The 21,463-nt window shown below is 35.4% G+C and overlaps 1 protein-coding gene across 7 annotated transcripts; it reads left to right on the plus strand.

Moving 5' to 3' along the window:
• Positions 1-2,072: 2,072 nt before the first annotated feature.
• Positions 2,073-17,269, plus strand: LOC141539193 (serine protease 45-like). Of its 7 annotated transcripts, none has more exons than XM_074261614.1 (6): positions 2,073-2,175; positions 9,077-9,100; positions 11,338-11,497; positions 12,384-12,667; positions 14,694-14,857; positions 16,607-17,269. In XM_074261614.1, the coding sequence occupies exons 1-6, from the start codon at positions 2,121-2,123 to the stop codon at positions 16,829-16,831; spliced, it is 912 nt and encodes a 303-aa protein (XP_074117715.1). In that variant the 5' UTR covers positions 2,073-2,120; the 3' UTR covers positions 16,832-17,269. The 7 variants fall into 7 exon arrangements, with proteins under 7 accessions (XP_074117715.1, XP_074117805.1, XP_074117891.1 ...); XM_074261970.1 differs by lacking the exon at positions 2,073-2,175 and adding an exon at positions 8,515-8,839; XM_074261879.1 differs by lacking the exon at positions 2,073-2,175 and adding an exon at positions 8,515-8,645.
• The last annotated feature ends 4,194 nt before the right edge of the window (positions 17,270-21,463 follow it).

Raw genomic sequence — 21,463 nt, forward strand, 5'->3', positions numbered from 1 at the left:
AGTTGTTGATTTGTTTTGCTTGATTAAAGCCATTTATTACAAAAGAGGGCTTCTACTGGGAGAAAAAAGTATGCAGTTAGTAGCTGGTGACAGAGATGAAAAAGAAAATTTAAAAAAAGAAAGGAGCTTTAATATGAAACATTTCAAATATACAGAAAAAAAAATTCAGAAGGGACATAAGGGCAATTTTGTTTTGTTTTTGTTGAGTCATTTCAATCATGTTCGACTCTTCATGGTGCCATTTGGGTTTTTCTTAGCAAAAATACTAAAGTGGTTTGCCATTTCCTTCTCCAGCTCATTTTACAGATGAGGAACTTAGGCAAATTTGCTTAGGATCACACATTTATTAAATGTCTGAGCCTGGATTTGAATTCATGAAGACGAGTCCCCCAATTCCAAGCACAGTGTTCTATCCACTGTTACCTTGTTAAATTTAATATAAAATTAAATTTAAATTAAATTTAAAAACTAAACTGAATTTAACAGAAGTTCACAACTTCATAGATAATACTCATTTTGAGCTCTTCTTTAATAATAATAATAACTGGCATTTACTTTTAAGCTTTGTCATGCCATTAACATATAATTTTATTTGATGTTCACAATAACCCTGTGAAATATTGTTATTATTCCTATTTTACAGATAAAGCTGAAAAAGGAGAAAGGGGGAAGGTTCCTTGTCTAGGGTTACCGGTCCCAGTGAGTGTCTGAGGAAAGATTAGAATTCAAGTTTTCCCGAGTGTGGGACCTCAGTTAAGGCCCCAGTGCTGTTTCCTGCACATGCGTCCAGCTCTATCCACTCTGCTGCCTAGTCACCCATGTTTAGAGAAGTGCTTTATATTAAAAAAAAAAAAAAGCTTATGTTTGTAGATTACGTTTATAATTTTTAAATTATAAATTAATATTTTATTTTTATTTAAGTTTATAATTTTTAAATTATAAAAAAAATTAAATACATTATTTAAAAAATTATAAATTAAATTATGTAATAAATGATTACTAAGGTTTGGCCGGTCAGAATCTGAGAATTACACAACGTTCCTAGCGGTAATTCCTCCTCTCCCCACAGTGACCCGGGTAAGACAAACCTGCCTCCAACACACCTGTACAAGGACTCCCTGGGATAAGCTGCGTGGAGACAAAGGAGATGATGCATGTATGTAGCTCCTTGGGAAACTTAAGACCTGCACGAAAGCTCCCTGTGGCTCTGATTGTTTCGCTCTTAATTCCACACTTTCATCCATGAATCCGCTCCTTCCTGTCAGGATTCCTTCCTGAATCCTGCCACTTCCGCAGCAAGCCCTGGCTAAAAGAATCTTCTGGAAGCCAGTCTGGTGAGGAGCATCTTTCCAAGCGTTCTTCACGAGCCGGGGGTCGGCGCCGTGTGCAGAAATGTCTGTAGCAGCTTTTCTGTGGTAGCAAAGAATTGGGAAAGGAGCGGCGCCCGTCCCTTGGGGAAAGGCTGCACGAGTTGTGGTACACGAAGGTCATGGATTATTGTTCTATAAAAAATGATGAGCAGGCTGTTTATAGAAAAGCCTGGAAAGATTTTCTGGAACTGATGCTGAGAGAAACACGCAGAACCAGGAGTACACTGTACATAGTGACCGCAAGAATGAAGACGTGGCGCGTCAGGCAGCCCCGATGCCTGACCGTCTGAACCAGAGAAAGGACTAAGGGAACCGGATGTGAAGCATCACGTGCACGGTCACTTCTTTTCTCTGCTTTTTTAAAATCTCTCTCACGGTTTTTCCCTTTTGCTCTGATTTTTCTCTTCCAACATGATTCATAAAACAATGTGTGTTATAATTAAACAAACTAATTGAAAAAATAATAAGAGCCGGTGGTCTGGCAACCCCGAATCCTAAGACTCTAACTGACTCCTGTTGCCTGCAAAGAGTACAGTCCGGTCAGCGGGGAGTTATTATTGCAAACAAGACCACCCCCCACTGGCGCCCCCTATCTGCTCACCCAGTCCCACAGCCTGAAGGCGGAAGTAAGGAGGCTTGAGGCAGCCCCTACAGGGAGAGCACGGCAGCGCCCCCTGCAGGACCTCCCCCGCTCCCTGAAGGCTGGGGCCCTGGGGAACCCGCCTGGGGCTCGAAGTCTCTCCGGGTGTAATGCTGTGCCTGCTGCTGCTGCTGCTGCTGCTGCTGCTGCCGCCGCCCACTTGCGGTGGGCTTCCCGCCTCCTCCCAAACCTTCTGCTACCTCCCCTCTTCCCCGTAACCTCCTGACGTGCCCCGCCCCAGCCCTTCTCCTTCCTTACCCCCTCCGCCAGCCTACACGTCACCCCAGCTCTTTCCCTTCCCCCTCTCTCCCAGGCCTCTCTGCTCTCCTTCACTTTCCCTTCTTAAAACTCACCTCCCTCACTTCTCCTAATCTCTCCTTCCGGTTGCCGCCTACTGTTTCAGTCACCCGCAATCCATCCTTCCGGTTCTCCCTCGTTCCCAGCCTCACGCCCCTCCCCCTCCCTGTGATCTCGACCCCTTGGACACTTCATCTAGCCTTCTTTATATCCTATGCTTACACACCTTCGCTCTAATTTAATGCTCAGCCTCTCTCCTTCCTTACCTTTCCCTGACCTTCTCATCTTCATGGGCTTCATGGCCCCTTTCCCAACGAACGCACCCAGGCTGTGAGCCTTAATACTTTTACCCCAACTTTACTACCATCCCTACGTCTGCTATCCTGTACTGCTCTTGTATTATTCCCTATTATGTAAAATATAATTTTCTTATTATGTAATACCTATTACGGGATACATGTGTACAATAAAATCAGGATGTATGGACTAAATTTCCTTCTTAATATTATATATTATATAATATACACAAGTATATACTATATTTTTGTACATACTGATATACGTATATAATATATTTGTATATGCTAATATATAATATGCACAAGTATATATCATATTTTTGTATATACTAGTATATGTATATTATATATTTGTCCATGCTAGTATATAATATATTTTTGTATATACTAGTATATGTATATTATATATTTGTCTATGCTAGTATATATTTTTGTATATACTAGTATATAATATGCACAAGTATGTATTATATTTTTGTATATACTAGTATATGTATATAATATATTTGTCTATGCTAGTATATAATATATTTTTGTATATACTAGTATATGTATATTATATATTTGTCTATGCTAGTATATAATATATTTTTGTATATACTAGTATATAATATGCATGAGTATGTATTATATTTTTGTATATACTAGTATATAATATGCACAAGTATGTATTATATTTTTGTATATACTAGTATATAATATGCACAAGTATGTATTATATTTTTGTATATACTAGTATATAATATGCACAAGTATGTATTATATTTTTGTATATACTAGTATATAATATGCACAAGTATATATTATATTTTTGTATATACTAGTATATGTATATTATATATTTGTCTATGCTAGTATATATTTTTGTATATACTAGTATATAATATGCACAAGTATGTATTATATTTTTGTATATACTAGTATATGTATATAATATATTTGTCTATGCTAGTATATAATATATTTTTGTATATACTAGTATATGTATATTATATATTTGTCTATGCTAGTATATAATATATTTTTGTATATACTAGTATATAATATGCATGAGTATGTATTATATTTTTGTATATACTAGTATATAATATGCACAAGTATGTATTATATTTTTGTATATACTAGTATATAATATGCACAAGTATGTATTATATTTTTGTATATACTAGTATATAATATGCACAAGTATATAATATATTTTTGTATATACTAGTATATGTATATTATATATTTGTCTATGCTAGTATATAATATATTTTTGTATATACTAGTATATAATATGCATGAGTATGTATTATATTTTTGTATATACTAGTATATGTATATAATATATTTGTCTATGCTAGTATATAATATATTTTTGTATATACTAGTATATGTATATTATATATTTGTCTATGCTAGTATATAATATATTTTTATATATACTAGTATATAATATGCACAAGTATATATTATATTTTTGTATATACTAGTATATAATATGCACAAGTATATATTATATTTTTGTATATACTAGTATATAATATGCACAAGTATATATTATATTTTTGTATATACTAGTATATAATATGCACAAGTATATATTATATTTTTGTATATACTAGTATATAATATGCACAAGTATGTATTATATTTTTGTATATACTACTATATAATATGCACAAGTATATAATATATTTTTGTATATACTAGTATATGTATATTATATATTTGTCTATGCTAGTATATAATATATTTTTGTATATACTAGTATATGTATATTATATATTTGTCTATGCTAGTATATAATATATTTTTATATATACTAGTATATAATATGCACAAGTATATATTATATTTTTGTATATACTAGTATATAATATGCACAAGTATATATTATATTTTTGTATATACTAGTATATAATATGCACAAGTATATATTATATTTTTGTATATACTAGTATATAATATGCACAAGTATATATTATATTTTTGTATATACTAGTATATAATATGCACAAGTATGTATTATATTTTTGTATATACTACTATATAATATGCACAAGTATATAATATATTTTTGTATATACTAGTATATAATATGCACAAGTATGTATTATATTTTTGTATATACTAGTATATAATATGCACAAGTATATATTATATTTTTGTATATACTAGTATATAATATGCACAAGTATATATTATATTTTTGTATATACTAGTATATAATATGCACAAGTATGTATTATATTTTTGTATATACTAGTATATAATATGCACAAGTATGTATTATATTTTTGTATATACTAGTATATAATATGCACAAGTATGTATTATATTTTTGTATATACTAGTATATAATATGCACAAGTATATATTATATTTTTGTATATACTAGTATATAATATGCACAAGTATATAATATATTTTTGTATATACTAGTATATAATATGCACAAGTATGTATTATATTTTTGTATATACTAGTATATAATATGCACAAGTATATATTATATTTTTGTATATACTAGTATATAATATGCACAAGTATATATTATATTTTTGTATATACTAGTATATAATATGCACAAGTATATATTATATTTTTGTATATACTAGTATATAATATGCACAAGTATGTATTATATTTTTGTATATACTACTATATAATATGCACAAGTATATATTATATTTTTGTATATACTAGTATATAATATGCACAAGTATATATTATATTTTTGTATATACTAGTATATAATATGCACAAGTATATATTATATTTTTGTATATACTAGTATATAATATGCACAAGTATATATTATATTTTTGTATATACTAGTATATAATATGCACAAGTATATATTATATTTTTGTATATACTAGTATATAATATGCACAAGTATATATTATATTTTTGTATATACTAGTATATAATATGCACAAGTATATATTATATTTTTGTATATACTAGTATATAATATGCACAAGTATATATTATATTTTTGTATATACTAGTATATAATATGCACAAGTATGTATTATATTTTTGTATATACTAGTATATGGATATAATATATTTGTCCATGATAGTATATAATATATTTTTGTATATACTAGTATATGGATATAATATATTTGTCTATGCTAGTATATAATATATTTTTGTATATGCTAGTATATAATATGCACAAGTATGTATTATATTTTTGTATATACTAGTATATGTATATAATATATTTGTCTATGCTAGTATATAATCTATTTTTGTATATACTAGTATATATATATAATATATTTGTCTATGCTAGTATATAATATATTTTTGTATATACTAGTATATGTATATAATATATTTGTCTATGCTAGTATATAATATATTTTTGTATATACTAGTATATAATATGCACAAGTATGTATTATATTTTTGTATATACTAGTATATAATATGCACGAGTATGTATTATATTTTTGTATATACTAGTATATGTATATAATATATTTGTCTATGCTAGTATATAATATATTTTTGTATATACTAGTATATGTATATAATATATTTATCTATGCTAGTATATAATATATATTTTTATATACTAGTATATGTATATAATATATTTGTCTATGCTAGTATATAATATATTTTTGTATATATTAGTATATGTATATTATATATTTGTCTATGCTAGTATATAATATATTTTTATATATACTAGTATATAATATGCACAAGTATATATTATATTTTTGTATATACTAGTATATAATATGCACAAGTATGTATTATATTTTTGTATATACTAGTATATAATATGCACAAGTATATATTATATTTTTGTATATACTAGTATATAATATGCACAAGTATATAATATATTTTTGTATATACTAGTATATAATATGCACAAGTATATATTATATTTTTGTATATACTAGTATATAATATGCACAAGTATATATTATATTTTTGTATATGCTAGTATATAATATGCACAAGTATATATTATATTTTTGTATATACTAGTATATAATATGCACAAGTATATATTATATTTTTGTATATACTAATATATAATATGCACAAGTATATATTATATTTGTATATACTAGTATATAATATGTACAATTATGTATTATATTTTTGTATATACTAGTATATAATATGCACAAGTATATATTATATTTTTGTATATACTAGTATATAATATGCACAAGTATATATTATATTTGTATATACTAGTATATAATATGCACAAGTATGTATTATATTTTTGTATATACTAGTATATAATATGCACAAGTATATATTATATTTTTGTATATACTAGTATATAATATGCACAAGTATGTATTATATTTTTGTGTATACTAGTATATGGATATAATATATTTGTCTATGATAGTATATAATATGCACAAGTATATATTATATTTGTATATACTAGTATATAATATGCACAAGTATGTATTATATTTTTGTATATACTGGTATATAATATGCACAAGTATATATTATATTTTTGTATATACTAGTATATAATATGCACAAGTATGTATTATATTTTTGTGTATACTAGTATATGGATATAATATATTTGTCTATGATAGTATATAATATGCACAAGTATATATTATATTTTTGTATATACTACTATATAATATGCACAAGTATGTATTATATTTTTGTATTTACTAGTATATAATATGCACAAGTATGTATTATTGTTAGGATTACTAAGTGAGAACTGAGGTTGTAAAATATATATACTAGTATATGGATATAATATATATATATATATATATATATATACTAGTATATGGATATAATATATTTGTCCATGCTAGTATATAATATATTTTTGTATATACTAGTATATGGATATAATATATTTGTCTATGCTAGTATGTAATATATTTTTGTATATACTAGTATATAATATGCACGAGTATGTATTATATTTTTGTATATACTAGTATTTGTATATAATATATTTGTCTATGCTAGTATATAATATATTTTTGTATATACTAGTATATGTATATAATATATTTATCTATGCTAGTATATAATATATATTTTTTATATACTAGTATATGTATATAATATATTTGTCTATGCTAGTATATAATATATATTTTTTATATACTAGTATATGTATATAATATATTTGTCTATGCTAGTATATAATATGCACAAGTATATATTATATTTGTATATGCTAGTATATAATATGCACAAGTATGTATTATATTTTTGTATATACTAGTATATAATATGCACATGTATATATTATATTTGTATATGCTAGTATATAATATGCACAAGTATATATTATATTTGTATATGCTAGTATGTAATATGCACAAGTATATATTATATATGGGTTATATCTTACCTTTCCTATACTCTTACCTTTTCTGCTATTTCTGTCCTTGGACATCTCATTCTCCAATGAGGTCTCACCTAGATAGTTTTCCTCTCTGCTCCATATTATTTCAACTTCTATGTTATCTCCCTCTTCTTGTCTCCTTCTGAGCTATTTCACATGCTCATTATCTCCTCTCTTTATCCCTCTCTTTTATTGGACCCTTTCTTAATTTCTGTTCCCTCCTTTTAACTTCCTTTCTGTTATTCTTGAAATCCAACCTTTTCCCTATTATCTTATGCCTTCCCAGTAATTTCACATCCATTCAATTGTAGAATTTCTTTCTTATTTTCTCCTCGTTTCTTGTTATCTTACACTTTCTCTCTTATCTCCTTCATTTCCATATAGGATATCATATTCTTACTGCAGGAATTCTGCCCAAAAGAATATAATTTTTTTTTTCTTTATGGTGAAACTTTGCAAGATATATTAAGATTTATAACAAAGATCATGCCTTAAATCCAAATCACTGGCTCTCACTGATTAGCCAACGGAGGATTCCAGGCCTAGCTCTACTTGGTAACTGTTTGGACCCTTATTGGCTGAGAGTGAATGTAAATAACAATTATTCCCATTTTGACCAGAAACTCTGAGGGTCTACCCCTCCCAAAATGGATATTTTTTTTGACTAGGTAATACAAGCCATTTCTGCCTCATTTCTTACCTCAAATTAATCACTGATTGAGCAGTTCCTTCTGTCTCACTGAGGTCTGTTGAAGACCTTAGCTTACTTAAAAAGGCCGAGGTCTCCCACTGCATCCAGGGCCCTCTCCCTTCGTCCTGCGGCCTCTGGGCCCTGATGGCTCCGGAGGGGAAAGTGAAACAGGTGACCTTGCCCAGCCCCCTCTCCAGTTACTTAACTCCAAGTTACTTGTAGGTCACGATGTCACCTCCCTGATGTCATGGTCAAATCTGAGGATAAAAGACAGGACAAGTCCCTTCAGTTACTGTATTTTCTTTCTTTTTATCTCATCCCTACTTCTATCTCACCCCATGCTGGTCATCTCACTTCTTCCAATTGCCTCACCTCTCATCTTTGTTTTTCTTTGTCCCTACCCTGCAGGTTCCTTGGCTATCCAAAGACCAGGTAGGTAGGAATTATCTGACTGGAATTGGAATACAGATGTCCAGACTATGTCCAGGAATATGTGTTTCCATTTCTGGGAGGGGCCCAGGATTTGGGAGAGCCAAGTTGTCCTATTGGGGTGGTAGGGCAGGGACTCCATTGGGGTTGCACTTGGAAAAATCCAAGGAAAGTGTGAGTCTGGGGGTAAGGGATCTCAGGGACACAAACTGTGGAATCTGTCTTAGTGATGGAGGATATAGAAGTCTAGCTTTTGTGTAGCCCAAATAGAAGAAGACAGAACAAGAGATCTAGCACCCAGAAACACAATAACAACAAAAATAAATTACACCAGCCAAACATATTAAGCATGCTTACCAGAACCCCATTATACAGGAGGGAATTCCAGGCAAGTGTCAAAGGTAAGATGGAGTTAGTTCTGTGTATGAGGAGAGAGAGAGAGAAAGGAGAAATGAGAAAGGGAGAGAGAAGCAGAAGAAGGGAAAGAGAGAGGGAGGGAGAGAGAGAGAAAGAAAAAATAAAAAGAAAAGAGAAAGAAAGAAAGAAAGAAAAAGAAAGAAAGAAAGAAAGAAAGAAAGAAAGAAAGAAAGAAAGAAAGAAAGAAAGAAAGAAAGAAAGAAAGAAAGAAAGAAAGAAAGAAAGAAAGAGAAAGAAAGAAAGAAAGAAAGAAAGAGAGAGAGAGAGAAAGAAAGAAAGAAAGAAAGAAAGAGAGAAAGAAAGAGAAAGAAAGAGGGAAGGCAGGGAGAGGGAGGAAGGAAGAAAAAAGTAAGAAAGAAAAGAGGGAGGAAAGAGAGAGGAAAGAAAGAAAGAAGGGAGGAAGGAAGGAAAGAGAAGAAAAAAAAGCTATTTTGTTTAAATCATAAAGTGAGTGAAAAGAAATAATGTATATGATAAGGATGGAAAGGTAGCTTAGAGGCAGGTAATGAAGGACTTCAAGAACAAGATAGGAATCTATATTTGATCCTAGAAATAATAGGGAGCCACTAGAGTTTATTGAATAGTGGAGTAACATGGTCAGACCTGCCCTTGATGGAGATAACTTTGGTAGCTGTACAGATTGAAGAGGAGAAAGATTTGAGGTAGGGAGACCAATTAGAAAACTTACAATAGTCCAAGGGAGAAAGAAATAAGGGAGGGAAGAGAAGAGACATTAAGTGTCATCCATGTGCTAAGCACTGTGCTGAGCACTTTACAAATATTTCATTTAATAGGGAAAATAGTAAGGAACCGAGAAAGGGACAGATAAAAGAGCTGTTGTAGGATTTGACAACAGATTGGATACATGAGCAGAGGGTCGGGGGAAGTCAAAGGCTCTAGCCTGGGTAACTCGTTAGAGGGAGTCCCCCTGTATCCCACTGGCCCACCCTTCCTGGACTGAATTAGGAAAGCTCAGGCCATTCTTAATTCTCTTTTTGATGATGGTCTCCATAACGGGCTGGGAATAGGGTGGGGGACACCAGGACACAGATTCCCTCACATGACCCAAGGCACAGAAGGGACCTGCTGAGCTCAGCCTTGCCCAAGGTCCCCTGTCTCCCAAGTTCGTCCCAAGCCCTCCCTTCCACTCTGTTCCTCTACACACACTTCTCGAGCTCCCCACAGACTTATCCACACCAGGTCACAAACTGCCCTGGTGCAGGTTGGCACCCTTGCTCCATAACTGATTCAGTCCTTTGATCACAACTGCCAGCCCCTCAGACCATGGTCCTTCTTTTAATGCATTTGAAGATTGACACTCTTCCCAAAGTCCCTTCTGGTACCCTGAAAGTGACCTAGAAATGACAAGTAGCCCCTTTAGCCTTAAGAACTATGTTCTGGGGTCCTCAACCTTTGACATTTTCTCTCTGATTCCGACTCTCTTCCTCTCTCTTTTTTTTCTCTCTTCCTCTCTTACCAATTCTTTTTTTTTCCTCATCTTTCTCTCTCCTTTTTTCTTTCTTCCTCTCTATCCCACTAATTTTCTTCCCTTCTTACTTTACCTCCTTTCCCTTTCTTTTTCTCTTTTTTCTACTTTTTCCTTTCCTTCCTCTCTTCTCTTTTCCTTCCTTCTGTCCTTCTCTCCTTTCTTCCCCTTCCTCTTTCCTTTTCCCTTCCTCTTTCTCTTCTTCCTCTTTTTCTTTTCCTTTTCCTTTTCCTTCCACTCCTCCTCCCCTTCCCTTCCCTTTCCTCTTTGTTTTCTCTTTTCCTTCCCCTTCCCCTTTCCTTTTCCCTTTTCCCTTCCCTTTCCCCTTCTCCCTTAGATTGTGACCATCCTAATTGGTTGAACACCACAAATATGCAAGATTCTATGGAGTACAAGTGGCCATGGCAAGTAAGCCTGCAACAGAATCAACACCATGTGTGTGGAGGGGTCCTCCTGGCCAAAGAATGGGTAGTGACAGCTGCCAGCTGCATTGATAGGTGAGTCACCTGATCAACATTGTAATTTATGTCAGACAATCAAGGCTTTGCTCTAGGGCACAATCTTTCAGTGGGGTAGAAATAATAAAATTGAACATGAACTTTGCCAGAATAATGTGTTAAAACTGGAAGCTACCCAAAAGTTATTAATTCTCTGTCTCTCTATCTCTGTCTCTCTCTGTCTCTGTCTCTCTCTCTATCCCTGTCTCTCTCCCTCCTTCTTTCCCAGTGGCAGCCCTTTGCTGTTGCCGAAACACTCTCACTACCCCCATCCCCACCTGCTTTGCTCAGCTGAGGCTAAGTTACCCTAGATGCAAAAAATTCCTAGTTAAAGTTCTGTGCCTGAACCTCAGGCTGGGGAAGTACTTAAATTGTTGATGGGAGACCTTAGACATGCACACATTAGATGGGACTTCCATAAATCCTGAATTGTGTCTGTTCTTTGGGAGAAAAAGATCTGGTCCTGACTTATAGAGAGATTTCAGTCCAATTGTGGCTATGCAAAATGCATATAAGTAGATGCTGAGCAAAATGCTGAGTAGAAAGGGGCCAGGTATCATGGGAGAAGATACTTTATCCCTTATTGCTGTGAAACAATGTAAGGAGTAACTTCATTACCTCTGGGAAAGCTTCCTGCCAGGACTGAGGCTGCAATATAGGGACTGCAGGGAGAGGTGGGGAACAGAGAGCACCCACAAGACCCAGGGCATTTTAGTCAGCCCAGCCCCTCCTGTCCATTCTCATTGCTACCTCTGTCTCTCTCCTGCAGTTTGCTTCCTCCTCCCACCTGGCAATCTCTTCTGAAACGCTGGCACAGTGAGTGGGCACTCCACGTATTTGGCCAATCCCAGAGTCAGGGTACATTTCCCTGTCTTTTTTCTTACAGCGATTTGGAATACTCCGTTATGATGGGGGGCATGAATCTCTATTCTAATAACTCCAACACTTCCCAAGTAATCCCTGTCCTGGACATCCTCCTTCATCCAAAGTACAGGAGCTGGATCTTGATAAGCAGTGACATTGCCCTCCTCCGGCTGAGTATCCCTGTGACCTTCACCAGATCCATCCAGCCTGTCTGTCTACCTACCCCTTTGTATGAGTTGAAGATTGGGACCCAGTGCTGGGTGACTGGATGGGGTGAAATGAGAAAAAGAGTGAAAGGTGATAAAGGTGGGTAGAGATCTCCTATGAATTGGGGAATTAGGGATACCTGGTTTTGAGTTCTGCCTCAGACTCTTATTTGCTGTGTAATCTTGAGCAAATCAATGAAATTGTTTTGGGAGGGGTTCTATTTATTTATTTATATGTCTTTTTATTTGTTTATTTGTTTTTATTTACCTTTTGTAAAGTGAGAGGGTTATCCATTGGATGAGAACGTTTAGGCTCCGTGACCATCTATATAGTTTCAAGAGAAGTAGAGAAAACCTTCCTCCATCCCTCCCCCAACACAGTGGGTAGACTATCCCCTCCTGCTGCCCCCTTGGAGGATTTAGGAGAGGATATTGCCCAGAATGAGAGGACACGTCTAGGTTAGGCTCTGTAACCACTGGAGGGAATTCCACCATCAGTGAGATCATGGATAATTCCAAGCATTGAAGACTTGTTTTTACATTATCCACCTTAGGTGATGGAGGCAGAAAAAGCATTTTGTAAACAGTGATAAATGGCAGAAATGTGAGCTTGTATTTTTAACTCCTATTCTTTTAAAAGAATGAATTTCATCTTAGGCTGGGGCAGGGTCCTAGTCATTCATAGGAGCCCCTTTCCCTCTTCTACTTCATATCTGAGCCACCAGTGTAGAAAGTTTGATTTGTAGAAAGGTCTTTGTCTACCTCCCCTCCAGCCCTTTTTGGGGGGAGACCTGACAGCTCCTTCCCTAGATACCAACTTGCTTTGTGTCTTTTAGAATGAAATTAGGCCGAAGCTTCAGCCACTTGTCATTTTTCCCCATATCTCACTCAAGTTACATTATCTTTTTATTTTCCTCTTTAAAAAATTAAATTTCATTTTAAATACTTCCCATACCACCTCCTTTGGGATAGTAGAGAAGAAAAGAAAAAGCTTATAACAATTATATATAATCAAACAAAATTAATTCTGCCAATATCAATTTTTTTTCCAAGAGAAAACCTTCCTCTAACTACAAAAATTGGAGGAATTCTCAATCAACCCCTCTCACATCATCAGTCCCTGCTTAGTTTCCCATTTGCTGTCAGTTCAGCACAAAATCATAGAACACAGATGCCAGAAAATGGAACTACCCTAGAGATCATGCAATCAATTAATCTTCTCATTTTATGTGTGGAGAAACTGAGGCCCAGAGAGGAGTCAATCATATAGCTAGTTGGTGCTAAATCGGGTCTTGAACTCAAATTGCCTGATCTCCTGAGGGATCAGGAAATAGGAAAGATGCAGTCAAATATTTATCAAATATTAGTGACTGCTCTGCAAATATTTACTTATTATGATTCTTACAAGGTACTAAGACAGTGGAATTGATAAACAGTTATAATTTAGCATGGTTCAGTATGATTGATCTGATCCTACAAGGAGATGCTATGGGCCAGAACTTGAAACAAGGTACTACGGAGGAGGTACTAATTGAGGAGACAATGGTTAAATCTAATTTAGCATTGATTTAATCCTACAATAAATAATGGTTTCCTAGTGATGTAATGATTGGAGTATACTCAGTGTACAGCATATAAGCAAGAAGCTCTTAGGGCCAGACCCACAAGCCCACTCTTGGAGGCAGAGACAGATTCATTACATTTTCCATCTTTGTGCTGGCTGGAGGCTTTGGATTCAGAGGGAACTAGAGGCAGAAGCTGGAAGAGACAGAGGATTAGTGGCAAGGGCTCTCGGAACCAAAGAGAGAGATAGGCCTCTAAGAAAGCTAACCGGACTATTTTGAAGGAGACAGTAAAGGATCTGAACTTTTAGCTCCTGACTACATTTGGGGTGATTATTGAATTGAACTGAAACTAAGGCTGCTCCCAGAAGCTTCCCAAGAAGTAAAGTTCCCAGAGAACTTTACACTTTGCAAGAAGTAAAGAAGTTCCCAAGGAACTTTACACTTTAGAGAAGGACATTACATTTACTTCATGAAAGAATGAATGCAAAGGAATTCCTAAAGGCTTGAAGGTGGGGTGGGGAGGGAAGCATTTACCTTCTCACCATTACACTGTCTTCCCAGGTCAGCCGTTACCATCCCAGTTCCAGGAGACAAAGGTCTTCATTGTTGATCCCCACAAGTGTGACCAGTTTTACCACATTATTCCCCCTTTTCTCCGATACATGACTTTTGCCAAGGGATCTGTGGTGTGTGCTACAGGCCAAAAAAATGAAACTCTGTGCCAGGTGAGTTCACTGTAGGTTCTGAAGTCAAACGTCAGAGCCCTTGCTCTTAGGGCTCCCTTAGACAGCATACTGATAATCCCATTGCCCCCTAGCCAGAATACAAAAGGCATTATTAAAGGGATGAGCACAGAAGGAAAAAATCTTAATCCCTAGGACCTAGAATGGGTTGGTTAAGAAAAATTCTGCTACACTAGCTTCATTCATACCTTGCATTAGATTATGAATGTTAGAATATAGTTGGATTGCAGGGAAGTATTCTCCAACAACTCTTGAGAAATTTTTTCTGTCTGGTTATGTAAAATGGAGAGAAGAGAGCTAGATGAATTTTTAGTTAAATGGGTTTAGAATTGTTTAAATGGAAGGATCCAAAGAGAAGCAATTAATGGATTGATGTCAAACAAGAGGGAAGCCAGAGCTCTATCCTAGGCACTATTTTCTTGAATAATTTTATCAAAGACTTGGTTGGTGTTATACAATAAAACTCATCAACCTTGCAGGTTACACAGAGGTGGGAGAAATAACTAGCATGTAGGTTTACAGTCAAAAGATCCTGTATTAGGGTTCAATGAATTAATAGCACAAATAGTTTTGATCAGGAAAATAGATCTTGGAAGTCCTTGAGGTCTATAATCATGTACAGGTCAATGGTGTGGTATGGAAGCCAAAAATGCTAGTGTGATCTTAGGGTGCATTAATAGGTACCTAGGGTCCAAAACAAGGGCAGAGTCCCACTGTCCTTCGCTCTGTTCAGACCATGTTTAAAATGGAGGCTGACCAGCTAGACAAAATGCAGAAAGAAGAGGGCCAGGCTATTGAGAGGGGAAATGAAGCCATGCAATATTAAGAACTAGTGAGGGAAGTAGGGATATTTATTTAACTTCAAGAAGAGAAGACTGGAGAGGAATAGCATTATTGTCTTAAAATATGTGAAGACTTCACATGTGAAAGAGGTCTTAGATTCATATTGTGGACTTCCAGAAGCAGGATTAAGACCTGTACATAGACATATAAGGAAGAATATCATAGACTTATTCAGAAACAGGATGAAAGGTCTTTGGAGATACTAGGTTCTCTGTCAATTAGTAATGTATTAGGTGACCACTCAGGACCTTTCACCCCTCAGAATCTATGATTCTACTTTCGGGTTCATACCTCATTGCCCCAGATAGGGTTTTTCTATGATACAAGGTCCTACTCAGTTGAAGTATAGTGGAAAGTGATTTTGGAATAAGGAGACTTGGGTTCCAATATTGGCTCTGTCATTGATTTTCTGTGTTGGCCACTTTGGACCTTGACTTCCTCATTTGCAATATGGACGGGTGGGATTAGAACTTCCAAGGTCCCTCCCAGTTTTAAATCCATGATTTTATCATTTAAATCTCATCTCTACCATTTGCTTGGGTCTGATGGCAGAGTTTTCTCAACTATAATATAACATAGCATTATAATATAATATAATGTAATGTAAGGTAAGGTAATGTAATGTAACATAACATAATATAATAAAAAAATTATACTAGAGGACTTCTAAGGTCTTTAGTTCCTTCATCAGTTATATGCTGCCTTGAATGGATAACTGACAAATGAGAGTAGTCACCCAAGCCGAATCCCCTAAGCATCTCTCCTTGTAGAGGCCCTATCTTCTTGTTACTCTGGCGCTAATGGTGATGTTATGATCCCATTGTTCTGGATGTAGGACACAGCTAGCTCTGGAATCTCCACCTGCTTAATTCTTCTCTCTTTCCCAAGGGTGATCCTGGGGCACCCCTTGTCTGTGAAGCTGAGAAGACCTGGATGCTGGCAGGGGTGATGAGCTGGGTGAAAACCTGTACCCAACCTGAGGTACCAAGTGTCTATATCAGCATCAGCAAGTTCTCTAAGTGGATTACAAGACACATGAGGTCCTCAGCCTCCCCTCTCCTGGACTTCTCCTGGATCACTCTCCATTTGGGACTGTTGCCCTATCTTTTCTGAAAGACCCTCTCCTCATTTTTCTCCAGTCCTTCCCTCAGTCTCATGCTAAATTGGGAAGTACTCCTTTCTCCAACTTCTTGTCCCATCTTGATTCCTGCTGCTTCTGGGAGGACGTTATTCCCTCCCCAAGGGAGACTTCATAGCTAAGGCCCAAGAAGGGAAGTAGTTGAGATAGAGGGAAGTAAATGCTTTGGAGAGTGGGCAAGCCAGAGGTTCGCATTAGAAGACATTCACCCAGGGTCTGTGGAGCAGGAGGCAAGGCTCCAAGAGGGGCCCTGGGGGAGGTATCAGGGGTCAGAGTACCATCTTATCAAGAGAGAGAAGTTCCCCTGGATCCATTGGTTATCTTGAGGAAACTTCTGAAGAAGAGGGGGATGGAGAGTGTGGCTCTAGAGTGAAGAGGAAGATAGCCATGATTAAACTTGGGGAGAATAACAGTGTCTTTTGCCTCTTCATTTCCTGGAATGGGGAGAATGGGGTAAGGGAGCAAAGAACTGGGAGAAAGGACCTCAGGTTTAATCCAGAAGGAAGGGATGATCTGGAGTCCCTCTGTATGACTGGCTTTCAGGGCAGGTAAAAAGGCTGGAGGACCATTAAATTTGGGATGAAAAGAGGCAGATGGAACAAAGGTGAAGTCTAACACTTTTCTTTCTTCTTTTTAATGTTAAACATGTGCAGTTCTATATGTATTTCTACAATTATCATGCTGTACAAGAAAAATCAGATCAAAAAAGGGGAAAAATGAGGAAAAAAACCCAAAAGTAAGCAAATAACAACAATAAGAGTGAAAATGCTATGTTGTGATCCACACTCAGTTCCCACAGTTCTTTCTCTGGGTGCAGATGGCTCTCTTCATCATAAGACCCTTGGAACTGGCCTGAATCATCTCATTGTTGATTGTCCATCAGAATCGATTATTGTATAATCTTGTTGTTGCTGTGCACAATGACCTTCTGGTTCTGCTCATTTCACTTAGCATCAGTTCATGTAAGTCCCTCCAGGCCTCTCTGAAATCATCTTGCAGATTATTTCTTATAGAACAATAATATTCCATAACATTCATATACCAAAACTTGTTCAGCCATTCTCCAACTGATGGGCATCCACTCAGTTTCTAGTTTTTTGCCACTACAAAAAAGGGCTGACACGTGCATTTTTGCACATGTGGATCCCTTTCCTTCAAGATCTCTTTGGGAAATAGGCCCAGTAGAAATACTGCTAGGTCAAACGGTATGCACAGTTTGATAACTCTTTGGGCATAGTTCTAAATTGTTCTCCAGAATGGTTGGATCAGTTTACAACTCCACCAACAATATATTAGTGTCCCAGTTTTCCCACATCCCCTCCAACATTTATTATTATCTTTTCCTGCCATTTTAGCCAGTCTGAGAAGTATGTAGTGGTACCTCAGAGTTGTCTTAATTTGCATTTCTCTAATCAATAGTGATTTAGACCATTTTTTCATATGACGAGAAATGGTTTAATTTCTTCATCTGAAAATTGTTCATATCCTTTGACTATTTATCAAATGGAGAATAGATTGTATTCTTATAAATTTGAATCAATTCTCTATATTTTAGAAATGAGGTCTTTATCAGAACCCCTGAATGTAAATTTTTTCCCTAGTTTTCTGCTTTTCTTCTAATCTTGACTATATTGACTTTGTTCAAAAACTTAATTTAATATAATTAGGATTATCCATTTTGCATTTCATAATGTTCTCTAGTTCTTCCTTCTCCACAGATCTGAGAGGTAGACTATCCCTTGCTCTCCTAATTTGCTTATAATATCACCTTTATCAACCCATTTTGATTTTATCTTGATATAAGGTTAGGTATTGGTCATTGCCTAGTTTCTCCCATACTATTTTCCAATTTTCCCAGCAATTTTTGTGAAATAATGAGTTCCTGGAGACTTTGGGTTTATCAGACACTAGATTGTTACAGTCATTGATTATTGTAATGATTTTGTGAATCTAACCTATTGCATTTATCCATTACTTTTATTTCTTAGCCAGTACCAAATGGTTTTGATGACTGCTGCTTTATAATATAGTTTTAGATCTAGTGCAGCTAGGCCACCTTTATTTGCATTTTTTTCATTTGTTCCCTTGAAATTCTTGACCTTTTGTTCTTCCAGATGAACTTTGTTATTATTTAAGCTTTAATATTTTTCAAAACTCAACTTTACAATAAAAGCTGGAGAGGGCATAGCTAGATGGCTGGTCATCTGGAAAAGATGGAGGAACTTTAAGGGGTGTCAAGCCCACAAGAACCAACAGTGTGATCTGGCAGCCAAGAAAACTAAGATGTTAGTCTGTAACGGGAAATGGCTTCCCAGACCATGGAGGTGATGCTGGTCTTTGTCCCGGTCAGACCATATTGGGAGAAGCATGTTCAATTGTGAGTATCAGACTCAGTAATAAGCATCCAGAGTGTCTGAGGTGGGATTAGGGCTCATTTCATTCCAATTTCAAGTTCTACACTTGGTATACTGTACTACTTAGCTGCTTAAAATCCTGTTTCTAATTACACAGGTCTTGAGGTTTACTCCTAAATATTTAATAATCAGTTCTCCAAAAAGCACAGCCCACTTTTGAGTTTTAAGATTAATACATTGGGGCAGCTAGGTGGCACAGTGGATAGAGCACCAGCCTTGAATTCAGGAGGACCCAAGTTCAAATCTGGTCTCAGACACTTAACACTTCCTAGCTGTGTGACCCTGGGCAAGTCACTTAACCCCAGCCTCAGTTAAAAAAAAAAAAAAAAAAAAGATGAATACATTAATCTGTATTGTTAACATTTTCTTCATCATTTTCTTAAGTCCAGACAATTAATCAACAAATCAATCCCTAATTAGCAGTATTTGTTGACCTTTGGATATGTAAATGTTTACAATGAAAATTTAACAGCTTTCTCAGCTGGTATATGCTGGCTCAACATATTCCCACACAGATTTAACTAAGACTTTGAAGGCAGTTTGCCTCTGCCCCTAGCATAGCACCTTGTACACAGTAGAACTGGGATAGGGGAGCCTCAAAAATATCTAGTAATTTCCCACTATTTCTAGAATAAAATATAAATACATAACTGAGCAGTTAAAAAACTCTTCCATAATCTGGCTCCCACGTACCTTGATAGCCTGATTTCACTGGCGTAGAAAGTAGAGTTTAAATCTGATTTTGTTCTGTGATTTCAGGCATGTCATTTAACTGCTGTCTGCCTCAGTTTCTTCATCTATAAAATGGGTATAATAATACCACCTGACTCCCAGATGAGAATCAAATATCATGAGGGTCCAATGTCTGTCTTACCTGTTTCCCAGGTTTGTTGGGATGATCAAATCAGATATTTGTAAAGTGCTAGCACAAAAAGGCACTTAATAAAATGTTTCCTCCCTTCAATGAACTAATGTAGACCATCCCTCATGTCTGAAAGAACTCTTTCCACATCTCTACCTATACTACTATTACTACTACCACTACTACTATTACTACTACCACTACTACTATTACCATTATTACTACCACTATTGATACCTCTCCTACCACTATTACTACTAGTAGTAATATTGCTATTACATCTACTATTATTACCACTCTTACTACCACTCTTACTACTACCATTACTACTACTAACACTATTTTTTTCCTAAGGCAATTGGGGTTAAGTGACTTGCCCAGGATCACACAGCTAGGAAATGATATGTCTGAGATCACATTTGAACTCAGGTCTTCCTAACTTCAGGGCTGGTACTCTATCCATTTCAACACCTAGCAGCCCACTACTATCACTATTACTACCACTTCTACCACTATTACTACTGTTATTATTCATTCCTACTTCCACTATTATTACTACCACTATTATTACTACCACAACTACTACTATCACTATTATTACTACTCTACTACCACTACTACCACTACTACTATATAAATGTGCCTACTACATGGCAGAATTCATACTAAGCATCTTCCAAATATATTTGATTCTCTTCTTAGATGTAAGTGCTATTACTGAGTGAGGTTAAAAGCCTTATCCAGTATCACACAGTTAGTAAATATCTAAGACTATATATTTGAATTCCTTTTCCTTTGAGATTCAAGTCACTTCCTCCATGAAGCCTTTCAATGAAAAATGATCTTCTCTTTTCTGGTTTTCCCTGAGTACTTTGGCTCTCTCCTGAGCACTTATTGCAGTCTCTTTGCTGTAACGTGCTCTCCTGGCAGTTACAATTACAAGTCTGTCCTAGACCCACCAGAGTACCTTTGACCACTGTCCTTTGCAGTGTGAGCTCTACCCGGCTCGCCTCCTCTGAGGCCTTCTAAGGTCTCTGGCCACAATCTCTTGAATCTATAGCTTAATAACCGGTAGCGCACTCAAGAACAATCACGTGTAATCTTAAAAGCCTTTATTATACCTACTCACATAATGCCCTAACTGATGCCCTGACTTGTTGGTTCCCGAGTGAACACCTGGTCAGAAGACCCATGTGTTCACTACCAAAACCCTTACCTCTTTTGGCTACCCATCTTGGCTTGGCCACCCAGGCTAGGGAGCCAGGGTCAAGAGCACGAGGTTAAAGAGGGCAGTTGCTGCCTGCAGTGGGCTTACATAGGGCCTGTGAGGT

Source organism: Sminthopsis crassicaudata, chromosome 1 (assembly GCF_048593235.1).
Source record: "Sminthopsis crassicaudata isolate SCR6 chromosome 1, ASM4859323v1, whole genome shotgun sequence".
Taxonomy (NCBI): domain Eukaryota; kingdom Metazoa; phylum Chordata; class Mammalia; order Dasyuromorphia; family Dasyuridae; genus Sminthopsis; species Sminthopsis crassicaudata.

Excerpts from the sequence above, each read along its gene's own strand:
- LOC141539193 (XM_074261614.1), top strand. The coding sequence starts at position 2,121 with ATGCTGTGCCTGCTGCTGCTGCTGCTGCTGCTGCTGCTGCCGCCGCCC. Across the intron at positions 9,101-11,337 it reads CTTGGCTATCCAAAGACCAG|ATTGTGACCATCCTAATTGG; the intron begins GTAGGTAGGAAT and ends CTTCTCCCTTAG. Across the intron at positions 12,668-14,693 it reads AAGAGTGAAAGGTGATAAAG|GTCAGCCGTTACCATCCCAG; the intron begins GTGGGTAGAGAT and ends CTGTCTTCCCAG.